The sequence below is a fragment of the Neopsephotus bourkii genome, unplaced genomic scaffold (genome assembly GCF_033783945.1).
Source record: "Neopsephotus bourkii isolate Nb327-2 ecotype Australia unplaced genomic scaffold, CSIRO-AGI_Nbou_v1 NB_1768, whole genome shotgun sequence".
In the NCBI taxonomy this organism is placed as follows: domain Eukaryota; kingdom Metazoa; phylum Chordata; class Aves; order Psittaciformes; family Psittacidae; genus Neopsephotus; species Neopsephotus bourkii.
In genome coordinates this window covers 10,482,041-10,509,952 of record NW_026902242.1, presented here as the reverse complement: position 1 = coordinate 10,509,952, position 27,912 = coordinate 10,482,041, and the positions used below count along the sequence as shown (strand labels likewise).

The 27,912-nt window shown below is 36.8% G+C and overlaps 2 protein-coding genes across 5 annotated transcripts in view; one reads left to right on the top strand and one right to left on the bottom strand.

Annotated features, from left to right (window-relative positions):
* Positions 1–13: 13 nt before the first annotated feature.
* On the bottom strand, positions 14–5,853 carry TMED5 (transmembrane p24 trafficking protein 5). Its single transcript, XM_061379323.1, has 4 exons — positions 5,623–5,853; positions 3,480–3,577; positions 2,642–2,825; positions 14–260 (listed from the first exon to the last, which is right to left on the bottom strand). The coding sequence occupies exons 1-4, from the start codon at positions 5,797–5,799 to the stop codon at positions 42–44; spliced, it is 678 nt and encodes a 225-aa protein (XP_061235307.1). The 5' UTR covers positions 5,800–5,853; the 3' UTR covers positions 14–41.
* A 1,191-nt stretch (positions 5,854–7,044) lies between these two features.
* CCDC18 (coiled-coil domain containing 18) overlaps positions 7,045–27,912 on the top strand; it is a 28,462-nt gene continuing 7,594 nt past the window's right edge. Inside the window, exons 1-22 of one of the 4 annotated variants that reach the window (XM_061379309.1) lie at positions 7,050–7,261; positions 7,420–7,576; positions 7,853–8,020; positions 9,012–9,121; positions 9,988–10,116; positions 12,807–12,903; positions 13,618–13,739; positions 14,807–15,116; positions 16,017–16,117; positions 16,227–16,387; positions 17,045–17,265; positions 18,052–18,162; positions 18,951–19,082; positions 19,829–19,963; positions 20,571–20,648; positions 22,081–22,197; positions 23,416–23,583; positions 24,053–24,195; positions 24,692–24,855; positions 25,917–26,130; positions 26,705–26,804; positions 27,762–27,878. In XM_061379309.1, the coding sequence (XP_061235293.1) occupies positions 7,146–7,261; positions 7,420–7,576; positions 7,853–8,020; positions 9,012–9,121; positions 9,988–10,116; positions 12,807–12,903; positions 13,618–13,739; positions 14,807–15,116; positions 16,017–16,117; positions 16,227–16,387; positions 17,045–17,265; positions 18,052–18,162; positions 18,951–19,082; positions 19,829–19,963; positions 20,571–20,648; positions 22,081–22,197; positions 23,416–23,583; positions 24,053–24,195; positions 24,692–24,855; positions 25,917–26,130; positions 26,705–26,804; positions 27,762–27,878 (3,171 nt within the window). In that variant the 5' untranslated portion in view covers positions 7,050–7,145. Of the gene's footprint in view, positions 7,262–7,419; positions 7,577–7,852; positions 8,021–9,011; positions 9,122–9,987; positions 10,117–12,806; positions 12,904–13,617; positions 13,740–14,806; positions 15,117–16,016; positions 16,118–16,226; positions 16,388–17,044; positions 17,266–18,051; positions 18,163–18,950; positions 19,083–19,828; positions 19,964–20,570; positions 20,649–22,080; positions 22,198–23,415; positions 23,584–24,052; positions 24,196–24,691; positions 24,856–25,916; positions 26,131–26,704; positions 26,805–27,761; positions 27,879–27,912 lie in introns of those variants that run through there. The other 3 variants (XM_061379310.1, XM_061379311.1, XM_061379312.1) reach the window with 3 other exon arrangements.

The window sequence follows — 27,912 nt, the reverse complement described above, 5'->3', positions numbered from 1 at the left end:
TGATCATAATACCTGTTACATTGTTATGATCATAATGAATATTAAGTTCTACTTTTCCTTTTGTCTTCAAAGAGACTTTTCAGCATGTAAACCTGAACAGCTGATACCACCACCATTACACCCAAGTTGACCATGGACCAGAAATTCACTCTGTCAAAGTTGCTTTCTTGTATATTCCGGTCCCGAGCCTCAAATGCTCTGAGCAGGGTCTGAATCTGGACACTTTTGCTTAATCTGGCTTTGACACTGTTGATGGATTCCTGGTAAGTAACAAAAGAGTATATTTAGAAGAAAAAACCCCAAACCACATGAATTAAATGTATAGCTTGCAACACATAAAAATACTAACATTGTGTTACAATCTGTAATTCAAATTTATCCAAGATGACAGTCACTTTCACTTTGAAATACCTCATTAATTTGTTGTATATCACCTAAAAAGGTTTAGTTAACACAGCATTAAGGTTCTATATAAATTTGGGTTTTCCCTTCTATAGGCAAGAGAGGGGAGAGAGAACTTAAACCTAAAACCAGTTTTTTAATATTCCACATATCTTGGAGAACTGTGATTCCACGTATTTAAGGCAAGCAAAAAGCAGTGATCTCTGAAGAACTAGTCTCACAACTAGTTATGTAGCAGCAGACAAACGAGGTTTTTGTTTACGTGATAATCAAATGAAGGTACTTTATAATGCAAACTACCATCTGGACTATAGCTGTAGTGAAAGAAAAGAACTACAATAATATTCCCATCTTTTTATGCTTTCAGTGTAGTGGTTGTAAATTGCTGTTTCAGCTTTAATACTAAAGCAGAATTTTGACAATAAATTCTGAATAGGACAATTGGAGGGTGCTACAAAGCAGGGGAACTGGAGGAAGTACATGAACACCCTGGACATAACAGCAGCTCAAGATCCACTCCTTACAAAGTAAATGCCTGGTCCTATGACTTGTTAAAATTTCATCTGTAACATAGTAGACAGTCATAACCTAAAAGCTGATCTCACCAAGTGCTGATTTACATCATTGATACAATTATGGGGCCCACAAATAACTATTTGTGAGAAAAGTAATGTGTGCAGTAACAGGAGGCTGAAACTTTTTTTCAAAAAAGTTAAATCCAGCAATAACATTTACTCCGTGAACATTTTCTCCACTGCATATTTAACAAGTATTTCAAAAGAGCTATTTTTTGGAAGCCAAATAATCTTGCAATAGTGAAGTTCATGTGTTACACAATAAGGAACATCAACACCATAAAAGAGCTTTAAAAGTAAGATACAATTCCCCATTTTCCCCAGCAAATATGTTATTTATCTTTAAAAAGTTCAACTCTGAAGTGTTTATGTAAGTTCCTCACAGAACTTGCAAGTGAAGTAATAAGAAAACAATGGCATCAAGTACTATTGTGAACTTTACAGAAATTACCTACTTCATAAGATCTGCAAAGCTCTCAAAGATTAAGTTCTGTAGTTCTTTTTCTTCTGAAAGATAACACCAGTATATACACAAAAAAATCCATTCAATCTTGTTACCAAGTATGTCAAGCTATCAAAATCACCCAAGTATTGCTTGTGATGAGTGAGAAGTATTTTCTTCACAATTTCCCCTCTAAGTCTTTCTAATTGTCTTGATTGCCAGTCTTAAAGAAGTTCAGGCTAGGTTTCCAGGTGCTGTTTGAACTATTTGAATGTTTATTGTATGGCTATAGAAGATCTTACTGTTTCAAAATCTGCATTTTCTTTATTGCAATAACTAGAATACATAAAATGGCATTCTTTATACAAGTGTATTCAGTGTTTGTGGATGTTGGCTTAGGTTTTGTGTGTGGCTGGTCTTATTTTTAGTTTGTTTTGTTTTTAAGATACCTGTTGGCTGTAGCAATAAACACAATTTGCATCCTGTCAAGCACTAAGAACAGTAGTATAGGAAAACCACATAATGCTCGTCTAAAGTAATCTCAACATTTAATGATCAAGAAAGGAAATAAAGTTTTGACTTGGCAGTAGCCTTCATCCTACATCAGACAGGGTCAGCACGCAGTTTAAACAAACATTACCATAGTTAGAATGCTTGCAAAGGTGAACCTGCAGTGTAGTACAGATTACCTGCTGCCCTGTATATTATTCTGAAGAGAAGAAATAACATTTTAAGGATAAAAAAGACTACTGAAGTAATACATAAATTATTGAAAATTATATTATATGAAGATATACTGAAGTATTCAATATGGGGCTGGGATTCAAGATGGGAAGAAGAGGCTAACACAGTATTTTAGTTTCAAACATTAGAAAAATCCATGCAGTGATTTCAACTACATATCACTGGCATCAAACAGTACTTTAATACAAGTATTCATTTTGTTGCTGATAGAGACAAATGTCCCATTTTAGTAGTAGGGTCACTTAAACCACGACAAGTAGGAAGAAAGAAACCTAAATTGGAAACAGTGAGTTTGAGAGCTAGGCAGTTTGGAAACAAGAGACCTATGGTGTTAGACTTGATGTATCGGTAAAAGCAATATATAGAACTGGAATAGTTTCCAGGATGATGCACCAGACCAAGGCAGCATAGCTAAATGATACTGAGGTTTTTTTCCAAATGCTCATGTTCAAAAGAATTAAAAAGATTAAATACTAACCAGAATGTCTTCCAATTTCATATCTAGGAGATCTGTGCCTGTGACATCCTTCTTCCAGTCTTCCTGATCTTCTCCGTCTTCTCCCATGTTGTCCAGGATCAGTTCAAAGAAAATCACCTTTTCAGAAATGGTACTGAATGTGTTGTCAAAGCAGAACATATAATCCCCATCTTCTGTTTCCACCCTGTGTGTATAAGCAAATGTTATTAACTACACTTTTTGTTCTGGTTCTGAAAAATCAAGTTTTGTAAGCAGACTTGCCTCTTAAAGAGTGGCAGTCCTCTGTTTAGAAATAACTAAATTATGCTTTTTTTATACTAAAATAAGTAGTCAGAGACACATTACAGGTTGCACAGGCACAGCATAACCATCACACTTACTCTAAAGGCTTGAAGTTATGGAGAAGTTTACTTTCATTTTACTTTACTCGAATTTTGAGTCATAGCTAATCATTACAAAAAAGCTGTATTATGAGAGGAATTCTTATACTTGATAGTACAATTAGAGCAATTACTACATATCTTGATTAAAGTGCTGGAAAAATGGGGAACATTTCCATTTATTATTTATATGACTCACAAGATCTTTTGATACTAGATGTGGATACCTTTTTCAATTCCATGGTAACTTTTTTTGTTTGCTGACCTTTAAGAACTATCATTAAACCAAAAATATCTTTCACTTTATGGTAGTATCTATGTAAAAAGCATTTCCTATTAGAAAGTCTTTCATCATAGTAAGGAATAAAAAGTATTCAACCTTTGGTTTAGTTATATTTGCTAAAGAAATCAGAAAAGTACTTTATTTAACACTTCTAATTTGTAGATATTAAACTTACGTGTGAACTCCATCTGATTTTCTTTCATCAAAAACTAGAGTTTCACCCTTTGGAGACAGTAAGTGAAAATCAACATCTAATCCTGCTCCATCTAGAACCTGTGAATCAAAGAAAAACAAAACCACTTCCAACCAGTGCAATTCCTTTTTGCATTGCTGATGGCAACATTTTCAGTGAAGAGAATTGATACAGGAAGAATCCAAAAGTTGAATCTGTCAATATGAGTTCACACCAAGCTAATTTGAAACTGTTTATTAACTGGTTCAATCCAAAAGCATTTTAAGCATTTAAAATCTTAAACTAAACATGACCAATTATGTTGAGCTGCTATTGAGCCTTTCCCTATTCTTTTTTAATACTGTGTACAATTTTGTCATTGGGCAGGGCAAACAACCTGTAAGAACACTAGCCGATAGCCAAATCTAGCATTTCTATGACACACATCATCAGTGGGTAAGTGCCAGAGCTAGTTTTATGTTGGAAACCTTGTAACAAAGGTCTGTCATGTTTATGCACACATATATTTGTGGAAGAACACAAGCTATGCAGCCTCATCCCCAAGATCTTGCTGTTGTGTGAATTAGCAGTGTAGGCGGCCGTACTAGACTTCCTCTGCCACTCAAAACTGTACCACAGATCACCTCACCTTCTAATCAGATTCAAGGTCTGAATTCTCCAAGGGCATTCTCATTTCCCAAAGGCAGAAGGAATTGAAGGCATTTAGCTTCCTAAGCTCACAATAAGTGTGTACAGTACAACAAAGCTGTAAGGGGGTCAGAGTGAGATAATTTTATGACTTAGGTCCATGCCAGGAGATTTTTTGTGTTCACTTGTTTTCCAGTGAGCTATTTGAGTACAGCAGTCTACTTCTGCTGAAATTGAGGGCAAAGTTTAGACCGGCTTAGTGACATTGGAGACTTACCAAGAAAAAGAGAAAGGACAACATGAGTAGCTAAGAGCTGACCTAATTAAAACCCATATATAGTGATATGCCTTTAGGGCTATGATACAATCTAAATATCCAGAACAAAGCTTCCTATCATCATAGTTTACTGCATTATGTCTTTGACTTCCATCCCACATTAAACACTTCTATGATTTAGCTTAACTCAGGATAATTAAGCACAAAATCAATTATTTCCAGTATCATACAGAGGTCCTTTTCTAAACATTCAAATAAATAGATGAATCCTTACTGTTGGTAGTAGTGGTGAGAAATTTATGCCCAAGTAGAAATAAACTCACTGTTACACACATTTGTTCTCCGTAAAATAAAATCCTAGATTACTGATCCCAAATAAGTTTCCTTTTGCTTAGACACCTCAATCTTTCATTCTTGTTCAGTTCTGCTACAAAATAATCAGCAATTTCAGCTTTGTATTTTTATTTGGGAGGCAGAAGAGGGGAAAATGTGATGGGGAAGAGACAGATCCCAGCCAATTCTAAGGCACAATACTGAACAGGAAAACAGTCACTGCAGCTTCCCTGTCTATGCCTGATGTATTGAGAAGTCTATTTTAAGGAAGAAAAAAGAAAGTAATGAGAACATTCCCAGAGTATCTGGGCAACTCTGCTCTTCCCAAGAAGGGCATCAAGACCTTAACGTTAGTCTAGTTAAATGAGGCTGTTTCCAAAAACCTTGCACCACTGAGATTAGAAGTGTTTTATCAACACAAAGATAGGCAAGTAAGGGGTCTGTGCATCAGCAACAATTTTATGCTTTAGAATTACTATGCAAGGCCACGGCCATTACATTCCTACGTTTATTCCCGTTTTAAAGGAATGGCAACTGGAAATCTTGTAAGGAAGTGATCTATTTAGAACAATTATAAATAGGCTGTAAACGTTGGGGGGCGGGTGGGGTTCCCCTCAACCATAAAGGCAGAGTTTTCACTACCGTGTAATCCCAGCATGGGTCTTTCAGCGCCACACAGGGCCGGCGGCACCGCAGGCACGGCGCACATTCTCCTCGGGGCCGCTGATCGGGAACGACACCGGGATGGAGCTGGCCGCGGCCCCCGGGAGAGCCTCTGTCAGAGGGAACCGGCAGCCGAACCGCCCCGCCCGTCTCCCGTCAGCCCTGCCGTGCGGGAAGGCCCCTCGCTCACCCGCCTGGGGCGTCCCCGCAGCCGCCCTGCCTGACCTGATACTCGAGCTCCAGCGAGGCCTCCTTGCGCATGGGCTGGTAGAAGCACTCCTTGCGGCCGGCGGGCAGCGTGAAGGTGAAGTCGCTGTCCAGGGACGGGCTGAACTCGGCGGCGCCGGGCGGCGGTAAGAGCAGCGCGAAACACCCGAGCGGCACCAACAGCCATACCCCCATCCCGGCGGCGTGCGGAGAACACCCGCCGTGGCGGAGCGAGGGCCTGGCCCGGCCCCTCGGAGAGCTCCACCAATCGCAGGCGCCTGCCCACAGTGCACCGCGACGCAGGGACGCGGCGGTAGCGTGAGGTGAAGTAGTGGGTTGCGCATGTGTGGTATGGGCCTGGCCGGGAGGCGGGACTGGGCTGATCGGGCCCGCGCTGTTTGAAGCGGGGTGAGGCTTGGGCCTTGCGGGCTCCAGTGAGGGGGGGATCGGTGCTGACAGCTGAGGTGTAGCCCCTTTTAGTTTCTCCCGTCTCTTTGGTCCTGTGCAGAGCGCTGAGGCAGGGAGCGCCGGTATCGCCAGTGCTGGGCCTCAGCGATCTGGGTCTCCCCGAGGCGGAATCGCCGCCGTGCCGGGTGCCGGCCTGCGAGGCCTGGCGGCGGAGGGACCCCCGCGCTGCTGGGAAAAGGCCAGCATTGGTTTCTGTGCATCATCTGAGTCCGTTTCCCATCTGAAGCCCGGTTTACTAGGTTATATTCTGTACTGAAGACGTGTGTCGTGTTGTCAAGACACCCCCCAGCTGAGCAACTCACAGTGTCTCTTCTGTGAAGTCCTCGCTGCTCCGATCTTTAATTTTGCTGGTTATTGAATGGCGAGGCAAGTTTTTTGTCTATGTGCCATCCCTGGAGACAGGCTGGATGTGGTTCTGGGCAGCCTGATCTAGTTGGAGATGTCCCTGCTCATTGCAGGGGATTGGACTAGATGAGCTTTGGACATCCTTTCCAACCCAAACTGTTCTATGAGTGTGTGATTGTATATGCTGTCACCTTTTCAGTCACCCTGCCAGCAGCTGCATGGGGCTTCTGAAGTAACTAAGGTGTGTTGTACAAGGGATCTTTGGCAACCAATGTATAGCAGGCTTTTCTGGTTTTCATAGTTCATGAAGCTTCTTGCACTTTATGAATACAAAATGAACTCAAATTTTTCTCAAAAAAATGACAATTTGTACAGAGTGATTTTTATAGAATAGAATTATAAAATCAGCCATGTTGGAAAAGACCTTTAAGATCATCAAGTCCAACCATTACCGCAGGACTGCCAGACCACCATTAAACCGCGTCACTGATGGCATATCACTCATATGTAGTGAATGTGGGGAGAGGTGGTGTGTGAGATGTCACCAATGACATTTGTCAAGTCAGTATTAGGTGGTTTTGGTTTTTTTTCTTCCTTCCTCTTTTTTCCTAGTTGCCTTATTTTGGTGTCTTTAAAAGTAACTTTGCAAATATTTTTCACATATTTTTAACAATGTTTTGACATTAAATGTTACTTTAGTCATACGTGTGGCGCCAGTGGGTTGTACTATGTGGACTTGCTCTGAAAGTGCTGCTTATGAAGACCTTGCAAATTTGCAATCATTATGGAAACAGCTGAGAAGAACTGAAAAAAACCTACAAACTGTAGAGGAAGAGCTTTCCAGGTATGAGTGTGTTTGGGAATGAGATCAGCCCATCTCTTGTAGTGTAATTCTATCTTATTCAGTTTAATGGATTATCACAAGTAGCTCCTTTTGAAAACTCTTTATGAGCAGTTTAAAATAATAATAATAGCATAGCAACTTCTTACTTTCACTCCTAGCACTCATACAAGTGAGCGTTATGGACCCTGCTTGGATGAGGCTGTAGACTTCACTCCGAAGGACCTTGTTCAGCCTAACTGCAACTATCAAGGCTTTTTCAGCTGTAAGACGAATGCTGGTAAAACATCAGGCAAGAATTTTCAAAGGACATCTGAAGTAAATATTGCACTTCATTACTTATTTTTATTACCATGGTTTTCTGTTCTTTACTATGTTTATGAGAATTGTTTTGCTTTTAGGGCTTGGAGTCGATAGCGTAGCAATGGACAATCATATTAACAGGCAACTGTCAGACAATCTGTGGAGCTGTCTTAAACATAATATTTCAGTATGTTTGTTCTGCAGGTTTCCATTGATGTGTATATTGCTTACATATGCATGTGTGTGTATATATATATAAAATACATATATAAACCCTTTTGTTATGTCTAGTCTTACCCAGTATCCACAACTTCTGATAAAACCATGGAAGAAGATGAACGTCTTAAGGAGAAGCTGGATGCCCTTCATGAGCAAAATGCATCTTTGACTTCTCAGAACCATTACCTAAAGAACAGACTGGAAACAATGAACTTTGAATTGCTGCAGTCAAAAACAAGAGTATGTATCTTCAGTGTATTCATCAGAAAACCAAAACCAAACCCCCTTAAAAGCCCCAGTGACGATGACTTTTGAATGTCACTCCAAGCAGAACATGCTGGATTTTATTTTGTCTAAATATTAGATAGATTAAAACTTTTATATTCTATTTTTACATAATATTCAGCATTTATTTTGGAACGAGATCGTTTAGAAACTATTTCTTCATGGGGAAAACAACTATATTAATTATGAATTCTATCTGTTCATGTTCCAAAGTTTAATCTAAAGCCAGTAAGTCACAGAATGAAAAAAATCCATTATGTAAGAAAATAGCTCAATAATGTGTTTAGTACTGTACATTCACATGTCTGAGCTACATGGGGAATAATGGGAACAATAATGGCATGGTAGACATTTGTCTAGGAAATAAAAAAAATTAACCTTCCAGGTTGGATTAATATTGTTATTTTGAAAAAGTAAAGGTGGGTTAGAAGGAAATATTGTATCTAATAAATCATTGCTGATTTAATACACACTTGTTTTTTCAGGACAAGTCTATTCTTGTATTGAGCTTATAGGTAACATTAAGAAAACATAGCTATGGTTAATGCACTTTGTTTGAGAAATGTTATCTTCAGCCTTGGAGATATATAAGTAAATAAATGAGTAGATAAATGTTTGACTGTCTGGCATGGACAGAACAAATAGTGGAATATAAACTTTTGAGGAAAAATAAGAGACAAGATCAACATAGAAAGAAATCAGTGTGCTAGACAATGTACCACACTGCAGTGGTGCTAGGGAACTGGAAGGGTGTCAACTGGAAGACTGAAGTTCAGTTCCTGTAGATGAACATGCATCTTCTACAGTAAGGTTAAGAGCACTGTATCATTCAGTAAGCAGATTATTCTGTGTCTCATCTGAATGTGTGGGTGTATGTGTGTGTGTATATACATATACACATACACACACACATGTTAATTAAACCTCAAATATGTTTCTGTTTCAGATTTCTTACCTTGAATCGACTTTAGATGCACATTTAGTCAGCATTCCAAAGCTGAAAGAACAGATTGTAAACTTGGAAGCAGAAGTTTCAGCTCAAGATAAGATTCTCAGGTAACAAGTGTAGTTCTGTATCATCATTTTACTGTGGTCTGCTTGCCAGCACAATCTCCTCTTTGGGGTGTCATGATAACTGGTACTGTGTGGGTCTTGTAATCTAGGGCTTGAAACTTTCACTTTGGATCCAAATTTAGGAGGAGGGAGGTGTTTTATTTTGTACTGAATGTACTTCAAGAAATGGAGGGGAAAAAAAAATAAAGGTTGTTAAACCAGTTCATAATGTATGTTAAACATGAATGTGCCCTTATAACTAACTGGAGTGATTTTATGTTACACAACTGTATATCTTCTGTTGTAAACGAGCATACATATTTTCAAACATGATTGTGCAGCATGTAAAGTAAAAGATTCTTCATGAAAATATTGATGGAGACAAATGCCAAACTAAACGTAAACAGTGTCCAGAGGCTGTCAGGAAGACATACCTGTCTGTCAGTTTCTTACAATCTCATGCTATATAATATTCAATTAATATCTCAATGGTCTGTCTTCACTAAAGAAGTAAAAATACTTAATTTATATTTTAGTGCTGCTGTTTCCCATAAGTGCATCCTGACCAGTCACTCCTGAAAGAAAAATGGTGATTTCTGTGTTCAGATGTCATGGCACAGAGTCAGCCATCTATGTCGTTGGCAACTGTGACATCTGGTGCCTATTGATGAGCTTTGGACACCACTCCAGACTGCAGACATCCTTGTGGGGAATCTGGAGACTATGGATGTTCCAAACCTAGTTTTAAGAGTTGCAGGGTGTTTGGCTACTGCTTTGCAGACATCATGTGGGGTAGAGAGCAATAAAAATCGGGTTTCTTTACAAAAATAGTTCCTAATTTTTTAAATTATGCTTTGTTTATTTGATAGAGATGCAGAAGAGAAACTAAATCTAAGCCAGAAAACAGCAATGGAAAGAGGAAACATGTTGCAGAGATATAAAAAGGACTATAAAAACCTGAAAATTGAGTTAATTGAACAAAGCAAGCAAGGAAAGAGGTAACTAAGCAATTTTAATAAATGGAATACTGAGTAACAGTGTGTGTTTATTTCCATTGGTAAATGTTTACTTTGTGGGATCACATTATTTCTGTGCTTTAAGAACAGACCTTACCTACACTATCAGACCACATCTGATAATATAAGTGAAAGTAACGCAGTGATTTGTAATGGTAACATAAAAAATTACAGTGCCAAACAAATCGTAACACTCTTTATATTTCCTAAAGAATTATCTGATAGATGAAGTCAACAGAGCTTAAAATATACTCATAGTTCTAAATTACAACTAATTCTCCATTATGTTTTCTCAACAGTCTGAATTTCAATTTATTTATGTTACCTTTGCAAAGTATCCCATGGGATCAAACAGTATTATAATTTTTTTAATGACATGGCGGTTATCTTTTGTGCCTGTCAAGAGTTCAGGGAGCTTCTGAATGATGTTCTTACTCATATGATTTAGTCTTCAAAACTTCAAAAATGGAGTTGAAAGAAATACTGAAGAAAGAAGTGTTTGTTATATACAGAATTAATAACCAGCACTGGGAAGTATTCCCTTTTATCATTGGTACATGTCGTGCAACACTCAGAAGTGTTTCAGAGGACTCAAAACCCCCCCGAATTGCATATAAAAATAAAATATTCATATTTTTTGAGATACAAAAAAAAAAAAAAGTAGCAAATTAGCTCCACAGTTTAATACCAGCTATTCATTCTGCTATTACACAGGTTTCCTTAGCGGTCGCTGCTGAGCTTAATGGCAGTCCTGCAAGGAGCAGGGAGTTGGACTTGATGATCTGTGTGTGTCCCTTCCAACTTGAGATATTCTATGATTCTATCATATCTAGTCTATGTTGGGTTGTTGTTTTTTTAAGAAAGGAGAAATTCTGTGTGAATATACTAACTCTTTGGACACTGTTTAAATCTCGAAGTTTGCTGGTAGTTGCAGGCTGTTTTACGCTAGTAATCAGTTTGTCACCTGTTTTTTCCCTTCAGAATAGACACAATGTAGTGGAGAGCTGAAATGTGTCCACAGTAAATTTTCCTGAAGTACTTTTGACTTTATCTTGCAAGAACCTACAGTTTGTGCTCAGAACTCAGTATTCAACAGTACTGAGTGCTGTATTTTGGGGGTTGACATGAAGAAAGTAATAGAAGCACAATTTAATCGAGAGAACATTTTTATGTTATTCTTAATCTTACCTGTCTGTATGGTACTGCTGAAAAGGATGCTGTAATTCCATCCCAATCCCCATTGCCCTTTCCTATTTCTTCATTTAGCCTAGTGGTTGTGTGGCTACTGGAGTGTTAGATAATTTCTTTTGGCTGTTGGAAGCTACCATATACAATCCTATCACCTCCAAAATGTTATTTTAAAGAAATGAGAGGGATAAATAACAAGACTCCTGCCTGCACAATTCATTTAGCTGCATTACCTGGGCAAAAAGCCCAGGTAATGAATGCCTTAACAAAGCATTTCTTGAGCTTTTTGAACGCTAACCCTTTGTTTGGCTTGTGTACCTACCCAAGAAATTGCCTCTAACATTCCTATAGCTAGACAAATGGAAATACTGTGCTACTGGTGAAGAAAAGCTTTTATTTATTCACTGTTCATTCAGAGCATGTGGGTTAAAACTAGCTGTACTTAGTTACTAGTTGCAAATGTAAATAGAAAAACAAAGCTTCTGCTATGTATTAAAAGCAACATAGTGTTATGGTTAGTATTAACAATTATTACAGGTTGTTTTTAATCAGTAATTACAACCACTTATTGTTCTTTGGCCAAGCAAACTGAAGTGCTTTAGACTTAGACTATTTTCTTTGTTATTCTGAAATCTTTTCTCTCCTACTCTGAACGCTTTTGCCCTGTCCAAATGGGCAGCACTCTTCAGACAGAGAAACAGTGATCCAAAGGTAGGCTGTACTTAGATGAGGCACTTGTCCTGTCCTCACACTGTCTATAGTGGAAGAAAAACAGATGCTGTTGGGCAGTGGTAATTCGTGTGTGCTCGTGTTGGGTGTCCTGAGCAGGCTGCATACCTGACCTGTCTCAAGGTTTCTGTTCCAACTTCCCTAGTGAATAACAAGAGGAGAAAGTAAGAAAGGAGCAGGAGCACAGAGTAATAAAGCAAAATAAAGTCTGGGTTTCCGCTTTGAACAGCTGCTCACCTGGTATCATCCCAGTTGCAGCTTCCTTTAGTATTATTGATGCCATCTTTCCAATATGCTCCAAATAATTTGTCCTTTGATCAGTTCCTGTCAGTCTCACCATACTTCCATCATGAATGCTCCCTTCAGTATCAAAACCTTTTGCAGTTCCCATTAAGCAGTTTGAATCTTAGTGAGCACTACTATCTCCTGCTTCTTTATCGCACATGCTAATCCAGTCCCTAAAACAGGCTTTTACTGCTAGGGACAGGTGGATGATTTGAATCAAACTCTTTTTAAAGAGGAATCAGTTTAAGCATTCTTGGTCTTACTGGAATTTTGCTTATGTTAATATGCCAAAATTATATTTAAAATTAATTTATGCCTGGTGAAAATTTTTTTAATCTAGGGCTTGGAAAGTTGGAGGAAGAAAGGAAATTACCTGGAGCAATTACTTCAGGAGTTGTTTTTAGTATCTGGAGGAGAGTTACATAATTACTGAACTTTGTGAATTTTAAAATCGCTATGCTTCTTTGCAGGGCAGAACAACAAAGAAACGAAGCTTTGTTGAGCGTGGAGGAGCTGACAAGAGCTTTCAAAAAGTATAAAGAGAAAATAACTGAAGCATTAGAAAAGGTGGCAGTTTATTCTTCACTTGTTTTTGCCGTGCTGTTAGGGTTTTGCTTCTTCCAGTAAGCTAGGAAGCTAACAGCAACAGGTTCACCAGTGAGTCAGTTGTTTCTGCTTATCGTTGGCAAAGTCATAAGAAAGGTGGGACAGGGTAAGCAACTGTTTGTGGTTAGAACTTCAGTTTTTCAGTTTTAGACTGTCTTCTCACAGTCTGGACAGTCTGCATCTTTGAGGTATCCTAATGCTGTGTTTCTTCTGACTCCTGCTTGCCTGCTGGGAAATTTACATTTAAAAAGTATATGATCCTTTTGAAAGAATTCTTTTGATTCCATCTGTATAAGCTGTTCAATGAAACATCTTCTTGTGGGAGGAGAAAAAAAACAGGCCTGAGACAGTTAGCTTTTACAGAGCATTTTTATTTGATTAGACTTCTTTCCCTGTGGAATGTGGCAAAAGTTCTTGCCAACCACAAATATGCCCTAAAATATTAAACCAAAATAACATTACTTTTTTCCCAAATGGCAGGAAAAGAACAACTTCTTTGTTCCTCTCCTTCACAACAGTAAGCGACAGAATTATCTACAGACTTACCAGAAAAAAAACAAAGCAAACAAACCACCCCACAGCATAATGTTTATAGTATTCATTTAAGAAAATGCTGTTGGCCACAGAAGCTTAGATTATTGTTGTACAGTAACAAAAAAAATATTGCTTTTTAAGGTTAAAGCTGAAGAAGTAATCTTGGGAAAACGTTTGATTAATTGTGAAAAAGAAAGAGAGAAGTTGAATGAGAAGTGTGTCAGCTACAGAAAGGACCTAGACATCCTAGAGGAGCAACTAAGGTAACGCAGAGGCTCTTAAAAATCTCTGTATAGTGATTTGAGAAGAAACTGCACGTTACAACTCTCACTATGAATGTGCTGCTCGATACATGTAGTTCAAATTAAATCAGGACCAGTGTCAGTGAACACTTAGTATCAGTATCAGCAATACAACAGTCGAACAAGAATATTAAAAAGGTAAAAAATGTTAGCGTACACTTAAACATTTCTAAATTATTTTCTCTAAATAATCCTTAAAGTCACCAGCTGGTTGTCTTTAATGTCATTAGGTTTGGACAAGTGTTTTCTTGGACAGTTTCAGGTATCCTATTCACATGCACTGCCCACACTCACATTCCTGTCTAACAATTTTTCTTTAGGCCATTTTGGCAAGGGTGGGCAGTGTGGGAGCACCTCTGTGCTAGCTTGAGCCTGTTGAATAGATCTCTGATCTTGATAGGGATCTTTCTCTGGACTGCTGTCTATTCTCTGCTAACTTGCACTGGGTTTGGCACTCATCAGGACCTTTGAGCTAATTCAGTTTGCTAAATCAGGAGGTACCTAATAAACTAAATGATTTGTGGTGAGCTAAAAATAGTTGGCTCACAGTACAGTCAGATAGCGGAGATTAAAAATAGGACCCCTCCCTGTCTTGTTAGTAGCAGAATGCTAGACTAGCTCAGTCTTAATACATTATCTTCATCCATTCTGATTTTAGTTATCATTACATAGTTATGTTATCCTGTTCTTAAATATCCTTGGCTTCAGCACAATTAAAGCCACCTTGATCTATTTCCTACTACTGACTCTTCTGATAGTACTTAAACCTTTATTAAACTGCTTAAGAATGAGAAGTAATATATTCCCTCCTTTTGTTTGCTGATAGCAGTTTGCATCCTGGTCTTTAGGAACAGTGAAAGCTTAGGACAGCAATGAAAACTCTTTGGTCTGTTGCATACAGCGAATCCTAGATTTTGAAAGGAAGAAAATCAGTAAAACAGTATAGTTATGGTGTTGTCTTCTAGTACTTTTAATAATGAATATCCTCTATGCTGAGCTATACCTTTTAAATGGATATACTTCTTTAGGCAATTAAAGGAAGAGAATCATAGCACGAAAGAAGAAATTAAGATTCTTGAGGTAAAGAACACTGAAATGGTGTCAATGCTGACTCGATCTGATCAGAAGGTCAGGGAGCTTGAGAGTGAACTTCATGAAAAAGAAAGAGTACTTCAAGAGAAAAATGTTCTAATAAGTGAAAACACAGAGCTAAGAGATCTTACTGAACAGCAACGTAACCGCTTGAAATTATGCCATCAAGAAATTGAAGATTCAAGGGAAGAGCTCCACATACTAGAAACCATTATTTCCCAGTTGTCCCTAAGTACAGCTGAAGAGGTACAGTAACTGATACATCCTTAAAAATGGTATTATGTGTCTTAAACAATTCTAACTGACATTGCATGCAAATCCAGTGATATTCTTGAGAAATTATTTGCCTAAAATATCTTTGCTTTTTTAGGATGCATGGATGACGTGTTTTCTCAATTGAAATAATTTTGTCTTCTCATTCAAGAACAAGGAATAGATGCTTTGGATTGCTTAATCAGCCAGCATTTAAAATTACACTTTCTATTTCCGTGTTCTGTGTATTGATTTGTCAGATGCATGTATAATCTCTGAGACATGAAGATGTCTTATTATCATATTCCAGTGAGGTTCTTCTCAGTGGAACATTTACCATAAGGCAGACATGTTTTGTCAACCTCCACAATGGAGAAATCAGAGCAGGAGAGATGTTTGTAGGAACTTCTTTTTTTTGTTTGTTTTTTGCTGGGAAACAGAAGGCACACCAACCCTGGCTGCAAGTGAACTTTTGTTTTACCAGGATGAACTCTGGCTCATGAGCCTGAAGTTTATCATTAAACTGAGTGACTGGGAGAGTCACGTAAAAATCCCAAAGTTGTGAACTGACTGCGGTTACTGGAGGAACTGGTTTTGGGAAGTCAGGAAGGGCTAGAGAGATGTATGAGGTGAGGAGTACACAATCCATCAGATGTCTTTATTTTTGAACTATAAATGTGAGTACGTGTAATGAAACCAAAATCAAAAAATGCTTTCTGTATGAGTTTGGAATTGCCAAAGTGACCTCTGCTGAAAAGAATATAGTAATTTTGTATAAAAATATTTTTTGTATAAAAAAATTTGTCTAAATTATGTGTATAACACATGAATTAATCATACTGTGAAGCAATAAAGTTGGTTTTGCATTGAACTTGATTTTCCCTTAACTTTTAGTTTAAATGGCACCACTTGAAACACCAGCTATCCAGCTCTTCAACAAAAGAAGCTCTCTCTGAGTCTTGTGAATTGAACAAACCTTTGATTGCAGACCAAAGGTATTACTTTCTGGTTACAAAATTATGGCAAGAATAGGCAGATAATAAGGTGGCATCAGAACTAGGACGTATGAAGAATGTTAAATAGTTTTCTTCTTTTTTATAATAGCATTAAACTGGCAATGAAAGACGCAGAAGCTCAAAAGCCTTGTTCAAATCTTACTGTCTGTACTGGAGCCAAGCATCTTTCTAATGATAATGAAGGACAAGAAAATAGCACGTCATATGACCTGGAAACAGAGCCTGTCATATTGCTCAGAAGTCAAGGAGGTAAGCTTACAGGAGTAGCTGTGCAGTTGTGTCTGATTAATCCACAGAATATTTTGGTGGGGTTTACATTGGTTTTATAGTGTTGGGTTTTTTTCTTTAAATATACCTTTCAATATATAGTTTGGTTGAGCAGGGAGCATTTTGCCACCTTGGAATTCTGGAAATTGTTATGTTCTCCAGGCACAATGTTCTTCTTTCTTTTGCTAGTCAAGTTACTTGTTCATAAATATCCAAGCTATGAATCGTGTTGAAATAAACACATGTATTTTTTCTTCATGCAGGCTATGCTGAGGTCTCCATATTTTCTTTGATTCTTTTCTCTGTATCCTGCTGTTGCAGAATTTTTGCTATTGTTTCTGCGATTACTGTTAGGACTGCTCCATGAAATGACTTCAGGGCACTTACGTAATCACACTGTCTTCAGTAATTTGGGAGTGTTTGGCGGTATTTTTTTGTTTATTTGGGTTTTTTTGTTTGTTTTTATGAGTCACAGCTTTCCATTATATTATGGGGAAAAATAAACAGGTTTTTTTTTCAGGATACTGTATGTGTTAGTTGAATGTGCTGTCATGAAGTTACGTTTCTCTTTGGCTTGTATGATTATTGTTTGAGTGCTGGTTTGTAAATTAGCCTGAAATTTATTTTTTCTACTTTGAGAGAGGAGAAAATGTCAGCAGTTGGAACTTATCAGCAAACAATTTGAAAAGGAGAGGCAAAGATTCCAGAAAGAGACAGAAGAATTACGCACTAAACTGACAAAAGCAGACGAAGAGAATTCTTCTTTGAAGACCAGCATGGCTCAGAGAGCCAGTCATTTCCAAGTCATGCAGGAAGACCTATTGGAGAAGGCTTCAAAAGCTAGTAGCTTAGAGAAAGAAGTAAGTTTTTAGCAGCACTGAAAAAATACGTCACTTTTTGATTGAAAGATAGTTAAGACAGTAGTTATGAAAAAACTGCCATATTATTTTTAAAATCTGGCTTATTTAAGAAAAATTGTAAATAAACTTTTGAACAAGCAGGAAAACTTATGTAACAGCCTTAATTTGTTACTTGCCAGAAAACTTAAAGCTAACATAGTTAGTGATCTTTACTACTACTATTTTGATTCATTATGTGGAAAATATGCACAGTCTTCTTGCTTCCATATCGTTGAATTAATGTGCAATCTTAAAATGCAAAAACACTTATATTTTTCCTCTTTAAATATTAGTACAGTTGCCAGAGATTAACATTCTTACCGAAGAGTAGCAAAAGACAGAAATGAAGCTTCAGCTAGCTCTTGTCTGTTTGAATAAGTTAAAATGCTGATGTTTACATTCTGGTGCTATGTGTTTACAGAATTCCAGCATAATGGCATTTATAATAGTATTTCCTAATAATGGCCATACATGTTATAAATCTGTAACAGCTAATTCATTCATATGGCAGTAACAATTATAATTAATTGGATAAATTAGAGGTAAATTATCCTGAATTTTTCCCTTAAGTAATAAAGCTTAATAGATCATACAGAAAACCCCCAAACCCAAATAAATAATTAATAACACTAGGAAATAGTAGTAGCTAAAATGGAATTGGTGAAAGCATACACAAGTGAGAAAGTATACACAAATACTTGAATAAACAGTTGTCTTCATGCTGTTTTGTGCCATATTTAATTTCAGATAACAAAGAAATCTTCTCAACTTTCTGTACTTGAGAAACAGCTGGAAGAAAAGACTACTCTTTACTCTGTTGTTGCAACAAGAAATACTGAGTTGGAACAGGAACTCATGGTAAAATGTTCTCAGTGGGAAACTACATTTACGTAAAAAGACACAAATGGAGATTAAAATTCAGGTTAAAACAGTATTCCACATATTCAAAAAGAATAGACTTTCAGACCTACTAAACAATCTATGCAGTTTTTACAGTGCAGTCTTTAAAAACAGAATCTTTCTTCAAATAAAACATCCCTTTTTTTCCTGCTTTTGAACACAGCTGTTAATGGACATTACTTGTTCAGTGTTACGATATGTGCGATGAAAATCTGGTCCTATTATTGTAGCATTGCCATTTGTTTCAGTGAAATATATGTAGGCCTGTGAATGAAAGTCTTCTAAATGGTAGTAAGTGAGGAAGATGATCTGACATCTTGGAGCACCGTAATTCTTGTCTGGGTATTGTTATGCAAACTCTAGTTTTGAGAAGGGGTCTAAGGTTGCTATAAAAACTGTTTATGTGGTCCTTTGAAATGGAAAGCTGTATTTTAAAGATTCCATCTATTGATGTGAACCTAGAGTTGCTTTTTGTCTTTGTCAGAAGTTCCTAGTTCCAGTTATAATCTGTGCCAGCTGTCCACCTTGGTAGATACTTTGTCTCTATGTAGTAGCTGCATTTAGTGGCTTTCTTTAACTGTGTTATAGATGTGACATCCTTAGAGATGAAACATGCTGTGTGAGACTTTATTATTTTCCATTTTGCTCTTTTATGAAATCTAGCAACTCAATCATCAAACACTATTTAATAACACAGCTAAGTATTTTTATTAAGTTGTTTTATTACTGTTGTTGCTGTTTCCCAGGAAAAAAACAGACGCATTTATGAGTTGGAAACAGCTTTCGGTGAAGAACATGAGAAAATAACTTCTGCCTTTGAAAAAACAAAGTTGGCTCACCTTGAGCAGCACAAAAAGATGGAGAAACAGGTTGAGCTAGTAAGTGCTTCTCTGTGTGCTTGCATGTATGAATGATACACTTGATAACTTCTTGTCTGTGTTAATTTCTTTGTCTTTTCTGAGGCAGCTATCCAATTAAAAATTTACATTACAAAGTTATATTTTCTCCTTAAATTTCCTGAGTTTTAGTTCATTTTTCCATCTAACACTACATAACTGCATGATTTCTCTCCAAGATCTTCATATCCTCTTTTCCGCTCAACTGAAGAGAAATAGGGACTTAAGAAGAATACTGTAAAGCATAGCTTTTTTGCCTACTGGGGTTAGACCAGGACAGCTTCTAACAATATTCACTTGTCTGCTGAACCTCTGCCAGCCTGAGCCTCACAAGCATCTGTGTTCAGGGAAAAGGGTTGGTAGGTTTTTCAGTCTTTAGAGAAAAATTCTGTTCTTCCATGTGATTAAGAGTACAACTGTGGCTATTTCTAGCTGTTGAGGAAGCTTGTCATCTTCTATTAGAGAATGTATGTGCATGCCTTACTGTCTTGGCTGATGACAGACAATTACACTCTGCCTGCCTTCATTCTCTTGATACTCCTATTGCTTTGAAATATTAAGCTTTTAGGATATCTTAATAATTTTAAGACTGTGCAGTACTGCTGATGGCAGGAATGTACTTAACTTTTCATTCTTAAAGTGATGGGTGAATAGAACCAAATGACATATTAGATGCACAAATTATGTGATATTATTAAAATAATAAGCCATGAATTACTTATGGACAGCTTCAGACAGAGCTGGCGAAGAAAGATCAACAATTAATTGAACAAGAGAAAAGAATATCTATGTTGCAACAAGATGTTATACATAAACAGCATCGCATTGAATCATTGGATGGGCTGCTGACAGAAAGCAGAGAGGTAAGGTTGGACCTTGACTTTCGTTAAATGCAAATCAAACAAGTCTTTCTTTAAATGCAAATCAAACAAGTGACTAATAGTGATGAAAACCGTATCAATAACCACATAGAAAAACTGGAAAAAAATCTGAGATCCTTATGGTTTTGCTTCTTAATTTTTGATTGAGTAATTGACTGAATCTAGTCTGCATCTCCTACTGTTACTGCTATATATTGTACAAACTTTAATGGCCTTTCATTATTTTCCATCTCAGCATTCTGGTTTTGTCTCTGGTTTGCCCCTTGGGCTCCCCAGTGTAATCCAAGGAAGGAGATCTGGATAAAGAATATTTGTCTCTATTCTGCAGTAGGTGGAAAACCAAGAATATTCTATTATGGCAATGCTTTATTTCTTTTAATAATTCCTGCTGCAGAATATGAAGGGACACCTATCATGAACCAGATTCACTTCAGAATATGATGTACACAAATACAGTATGCCTGCAATTGTGTTTTAAATACACTGATTTTTTTTTTTTTCCTGATTCTTAGTATGGGTTTTTATTAGTTAGATTATTGCTACTGTCTTCACATGCTGTTCTCTTGAATAAAAATATTTGTACACACAGGAAATGGAAAATCAGAGTGTCAAGAAAGATCAAGGATTGAAGGTCCTGAAAAGTCAGTTAACAGAAGAAACAGTCAGAGTTAGTAAGCTCTCTAATTTTCAATTAATAGTGTTAAAGTTTGCAGTAATGGTGTATTTCCTTTTATCCTCCATAGAAAAACTATAATAAGGTTGCTTTATAGAAATTTATCTCATGTAAATATTTCAGAAGTTACTAACTTCAAGTCTTGCCTTTTATTTTTAATTGAAAGTAGTATGATGAAACCTGCAGTAAGAGATTATGCAGTGCATAATTGCTTTATTAAATTACTGTAGTTACTAATAAGTCAGATTTGTTCTTGTTGTACTCCAAGTAGAACATCTAACAAAGAATATTATGTAGAATTTTGCTCTAGATACAACATACATTCTGGACATACGTGGTATTATATTATTGGTCATGGTTTTAGCCATCTGTGCCTCTTCCTAGTGTTTGCCTGATTAGTATTTTCAATGCAGCACTTGCCAACAGTACTTTAATAAACCATTGCCATGTGGTGATTTATGACAGTCAGGTTTCAAACAGTATTCAGTCTTCAGGATATTACTGAGGAGATACTGGGTATTTAGCTGGTAGCATGCTCTTTCTGAACTTGTGTTGGATCAGTTCTCTATTCAAGGGGCTTTGTAGTATTTGGGATGTTTTCCCGAGATTTAAAATTAAGACCCATTATAACTTCTTTTCAGAAAGCTCTTGATTTGGGGGAGGAGAGGGGTATACATTCCAGTATGGTTTAGAAAACTGGTAGCATATAAGCATTAGCCAATTTGCAGCTAGGTTGAGGACAATTCTCATTTATAAGAAAAGTCTTCTTAGCACTGAAAGTGCACAGTTAAAAGTTCAGTTACTATGAATTGAGACCTCTGGAATTTGTTCATTGTAATTTTTATCTGTTCAAGATTATAAAATGTTTGTTAGAGAGTACTCAAATGCAAATTAATATTAAAAGGGTAAAATAGATGAACAGTGTTGATGTTGCTTTTTGCTTTTAGTAGAACTTGGGCACTGCCAGTGCAGAAAAAAAAAGAAAAAGACTACTCAGTATATTTCTGAGAGAAACTGTATTAAGAACTGTTACTTTTGAGAAAGACTTGCCACAACTCACATGGTGATCATTAGGAATTTATTTATACGATTCTGTATGTAATAATGTGGTAGATTAATGATCTGGTGTTGGGTACATGTTTGCTTTTAAATTCTAGCTACTGAAAAATACTGGAATACCTCCTCACAACTGATAGTTTCATCTGATTTAAACACAGTCTAAAGTATAGTAATTTAATTTCACAAGTAATTTCTGAATACTTTTGCAGTTTTTAAGTTTATCATAATCTTCTATGTGTGTTTCAATACTCTTTTGATAAAAATGAGCTTTTCAGTTTTGCACAAAGGTGGTTTTTAACACTTTTTTTTAGATTACTTAATAAAGAGTATGCCATTGAATTTTAAGTGATCTGTTACATTCAATTAGGTGAGACAACTTGAGTCAGCACTAGACATATGTAAGGAAGAAGTTGCACTGTATCTGAATCAGTCACAAGAAAATAAGGAATTATTTGAAAATCAGCTCAAGAAGAAGTCTCAAGAGGTAACAGCTTGTTTGAACAACTATCCTGTATTGCAGAGAACACTTGTTACCAATGGTTTAATCTAAAAGTTTGTCTGTGAAATAGACAAAACATTTGCAATGGGAACTAGGCTATAAGCTGAAAAAAGACTGAGGGGCAAGGGGAAAATCATAACTAAGAAACAGTGGATAAGCTTAGGGAAAGGAAGTACCAAGGTAAATGGAACTGTGGAAAGAAGTAACAAAATTATAATTAAGTGAAAGAAAGCATTATCTTGGAGAAAAAATTGAGAGAGCACCATTGCAATACAAACTGAGGTGCACATAATTGATTTGTTTCAAGTACTGTAATGGGGGAGAGGTCCTGGACATAAGAAAATTTTTACTGCAAGCCCCTGAATTTTATTATACTTTCCAGTACTACATGAAAGCATGAAAGAATTAAGTTTCAATATTATTAGTATGAATTTTTATTTGTGAGGATGCCTGACCACATGAGCTAATTACCATAGCAGGCTGTTCATGTCAGTGCTGCCCTACTTGCTGAGAGAGAGGTAGAGTCACCTGAAGATTGCTAGACCCTATACAGGAGTAACTAGATGGAAATCGATGGTCTGTGTTATGCATAAGCCTGTGTTATTTACTGCTACTTTCTAAGCCCTAAAATCTGTTGTTCTTATACTGCATGTGAAATGCAGTATAAGATGGATGCTGTGTGAAACTGAAGGGTAGCAAGCGAGGCTTTGTAATTCATCACTGAGAAATCAGACCACTCAACGCATGACAAGATAGGCACTCAGGATTCCTGTTTTTTATTGGAATGACTGTTGTCATAGAGGCAGGAAGAAATAAAGGGGAGGACTGAGAACAAAATCTCAAGGAGAAAACAAGCACTTGCTGAGAAATAAAAGTGACAGAAAGAAAAGCAATTCAGTAATTCATAAATGAAAAATCTGTCTTATAGATGTTTTTAAAATATTGACCAGTTTAGGTAAATTTAGAAAGCAAGAAGTCAAAACCTGGGGCTGTTGTGTTACTTCTTTACTCATGTTGTAAAGTACAGCTCAGTGATGAATTAAGAACTGTGTTACCTACTGTTGAAACTAATGCAAAAAATTCAGAGCCAGAAGTTTTATTGAATCATAGGTGTGATTCTGCGCTTATTAAGAATGAAGAGAATAACTGATGCAAGTATAAATAAAAATGTGTGACTGTAATGGAAAATCAATGTGTTTTCAGGTTCTTTATTTACAGAAAGAAATAAAAATAAAGGATCAGAATATTCAGGACACAAGTGAACAAAATATTCTTCTACAACAAACTTTGCATCATCAGCAGCAAATGTTGCAGCAAGAAACTATTAGAAATGGGGAGCTGGAAGATAATCAAATTAAACTTGAAAAACAGGTACAGTATGCTGAGAAGTGTCTACCTATAAAGACAGATAATTAAATGCTTTTATATATGCTTTTGTAATACCTTTAAAATCAGAATGTTTCTTTGGTAACTGAGTTAATAGTTATTATTTTAGATATATCTAAAATAAAGAATATAGCGGTTTGTTTTGTCTTAAACTAGGTTCTATGCTATCAGAAACTCTAGCATTATTATGGCTAAACACTTGGAAACTCAAGCCCTAGACTGCAATTAAGGAGAGATGTACTGCAGTTCGTAAAGTTGGATCTTGTATTTACCAGAAACTATTTGTCTTTCAAATGTGACTGCAAAGTTCTAGTCTTAAATTATAAACAATTTTAGACTATGAAGAAATCAGTTGTGTTAAAACTCTCATTATGTGAGTTGCAAGACAAGGATCTATATTTCTTTGGTATGTAAAGTTTAAGTGCCAACACTTTTAAAATACCATTTTCAATAGATATCCAATTTGGAACAAGAGCTTCACAAGCAGAAAGCCTGTGCAGAAAATGAGTTGAGAAAAGTAGAAGAGAAGCATCGCCTAGCTGCTCAGGAAGCAGATTTAAACAGAAAGAAGGTGGATGAACTTAATCGCACGATCAGGTACATTTAGAATAACTGAGAGGTTATTCTGCAGGTACATAAGTCAATAAGAAAGGCTGCTGTCTAAAATGGTATTCAGCCATGTAGTTGAATGTACTTAAATGTAGTTGAATTGAGCTATGTAGTTCAGCCTCTGTATGAGCATAGACTCGAAATCAGAAGGATGTTTTTAACTAGCAGAGGCATGAGTTTCTGGAACAGTCTTCCAGTGGAATTAATGCAGGTTCCAGCAACCTCTTTATCCTTAAGATGGAATTTCATAATGCAGCTCAAATCATACATACATCAAGTTGCTTGTCATTTTAGATAGCAGACTATAGGAGAGCTTGCTAGTCTTAAAGAATATGGTTTTCATTGCAAGAAAAGTGTACTTAACATGACTTTTAAAATTCTAATTTACTTACAAATGCCTCACTCTTACACCATGTGAGGACATGTGTATGTAGGCTTTTGCTATTACAAGGTTAATTTTGTTCTGGTTGCTTCTTTTACTTAGACAAATTAAAGTGGAGATGGGTCAGTGCAAGAATGAACTTACTGGTATGGAAAAAGAAGTTGTGCAATTAAAACAAGATGGTGAAAACAAAGCAATGCAGATAAATCAATTGAATATTACTTTGGAAGAAGCAAGATCAGAACTCAATGAAAAGGCAAATGAGGGTAATTTCTAAGGCTTCCTTTCATCCTGCTATTACTTCTGTATGTACTAGATTAGACATTTTTCCTTTGCCCTGTTTTATAATAAAGTACATCAGAGTCAAAACATGATAAACTGGGGTTTTTTTTTAATCTGTGGGTAATTCCATAGTTAAACAACACCCACCCCCCAATCCTAAAAACCCACAAGCTTTTTTAACAAAGCTTTACAAATACTTACTTTTGTGGGATGCACCTTTACCCCAGATGAAGTTTTTTCTCGTAAAATGGAATGCAGATTCTTAATGTGATAGTCAAGCAAGACACATAGGTCTAATAATGGCACATGTTATTCACAAAAATTCAACTCTTTAAACAAACAAAACCCCAAAAGAGAGTCTATAGACTTTTCCCAAGGCCATGTAGTGATAGGACAAGAGGGTATATCTTTAAGCTGACAGACGGAAGATTTAGATTAGACATTAGGAAGAAATTCTTTCCTGTGAGGGTGGTGAGGCCCTGGCACAGGTTGCCCAGAGAAGCTGTGGCTGCCCCATCTCTAGCAGTGTTCAAGGCCAGGTTGGACGGGGCTTGGAGCAACCTGGTCTAATGGAAGGTGTCCCTGCCTGTGGCAGGGGCTTGGAACTGGATGAGCTTTAAGGTCCCTTCCCACCCAAACCAGTCTGTGATCCTGTGATACTGTGGAAATAACAAACTTTCAAATCTCTCTTCCTCCATTTAATTTAACTTTACCATTCTTCTAAAAGAGGAAGCATACTACAATTTTCCTTGCATTTTTCATAACACCACATAGTCAGTTACTATGTATTTTCTCCTTGAACAAAAGTTTTTAGATACATGCTCATATTTCAAGCTAGTTACATATTGAGATGAATAAGAAGACACTTAGGTACCATGAAAAGGTTGTTGTATAACCTCACAAGTCACCGTTTTTCTACATTTTCCCCAAAATAGTGATACTGAACATTGATTATAACCACAAGTGCTAGTAGGCAGCAGTGTTGCATACTAATCATCACACTGATGATTAAACATTTTGTGTTTTGTGTGTGTTTGTAAAACAGTGAATGAATTAGAAGATAAGCTGTTTCAAAGTGAGACTTGCCACAGAGAAGCCTTACAGAAAATAGCAGAACTAGAGTCAGCATTGCAGAATGCCCATGGAAAATTAAAAATCACTTTAACACAGCTTCAGGAATTGCAAGATGCATTACAGAATGCACAGTCCTCTCTGGAGGAGAAACAAGTTGCTATCGTGAATCTAACAACTGAGCTCAGGTAAGCTGGTATCTTTTCCATCATGAGAACTTAGCTGTGTTAGGTTTTCCTTGGGAATAGCAAGTAGTTTGGATGGTCTCTTTTTATATTCTTAGCAGCTCTCTGTAAGTTTTAGGGGTTTGTGGATGTAAGATAAGTTGATGCAATAGCTTATCAGCTCACTTTCGATTTCCAAAAGTGGTGCTGAATTCTTTTTTCCTTTTTTTAAATTCTGATTTAAAATCAACTAAAATTATTTGCTGAATCCCAAAGCTGTGAAATAATAATAAGAGGAACTACTTTCTTTTACAATTAAATTGTCCAGTTTCCTTTCTGGCTATAAATTAATGTTACTATTCTTTTCTAAGAACATCTTGTCCTAATAACCAATTAAATAACTTGAATGATGTAGTTTTTGAGAAATCCCCATCTGGAATATAGTTAACAGAATTATTTCATTTGAGTTTTGTTTTTTTGCAATCATCCATTAATTCATCTTTTAGAGTAATTTAGCTTTAAGTAATAGATCTCATCATTTTCAAGCTGGGTACTAGAAGCTAAGCAACTGAATGTGAATTAAACATGAGAATTTCAGGTATTGCAAGGGAGAAATTGAAGACAGAAGGCAAGAACTCCTTGACATGGACCAAGCACTGAAAGAAAGGAATTGGGAACTGAAACAAAGAGCAGCTCAGGTTTGATTATTTTAAGTATGTTATGGACAATTATTCCTGTTATGTAGTAGGTAACTTACAAATAGCCTGCTAGATTTAGTCGCCCTCACGTATCACTCCGACCTATACTGTTAATATAGCCACAGTGTCAACCTCAAAACCAGCTGTGTGTTACTGAAGCCAGGAACGTCAGATTGTGCTCCCCTAAGGGACTACAGACTACTGTTTTGATAGAACAGAAGCCTTGTGCAAACCTGTCCTGTAATTCATCCTGAGCAATAAAGCCATAGGACAACTGTTATCATCTTGATGTTTGATAAAATGAAGGGAAGATCTGCACTGAGGTGTACTTGGAGATGATAGATTCCTTTTGCTCTGTGGCGTATTTTATCAGCTCTAAAGCAGCTTCTAAATATAAAACAGTATCTTTATTATGAAGAAGTTTCTGTAGCTTACTTGAAATAATATCAGTCTTTTGGTCTGGCTTCAGGGTTTGACACCCATAATGGAAAAACTATTCTTCTGTCACTTATAATTAGCCTTCTAATAGCTGCTTCCTGCAGGCTACCAGCCTGTGTATGCAGGAGTATTTGGGAATCAGAGAGAAGGAGGGGTGGGGATTTAAAAGTGATTTATCAAAGCAATAGGGGTTTTTGCTTTTTGCTTTGGCAAAATCTGGCACCTTCTTACAGGATGGATTAGTATAGTACATTGAGAACTAGGTTTGTACTGTCTGTATCTGAGGACCAAACATACTTGGTTACAGACTTCCCCAACTTTCCTCTTCTCCCCTTGTGTTTGGCTCCTGTTTTTCGAATGGGACAGCTTGGCTGCATTTGTACATTGGCTATTTGAGAAGATGTTCTTGAGACTACAAAGGATTAGTTTCATTCCTTTTGCTTTCGTGTTTTGTAATACTACTTAAAATCTGCATACTAGTTCAAATTATACTTCCTTCTGTTTTTTTTTTACCTCTAGATTACACAGTTGGATATGACAGTTCGTGAACATAGGGGAGAAATGGAACAACAAATAATTCGATTACAGTGCAATTTAGAGAAGTCAGAGCTAGAAATTAAGGAATGCAATAAACAGGTAATTTTTGCTTAGATTAAAAACCCTGTTTCTA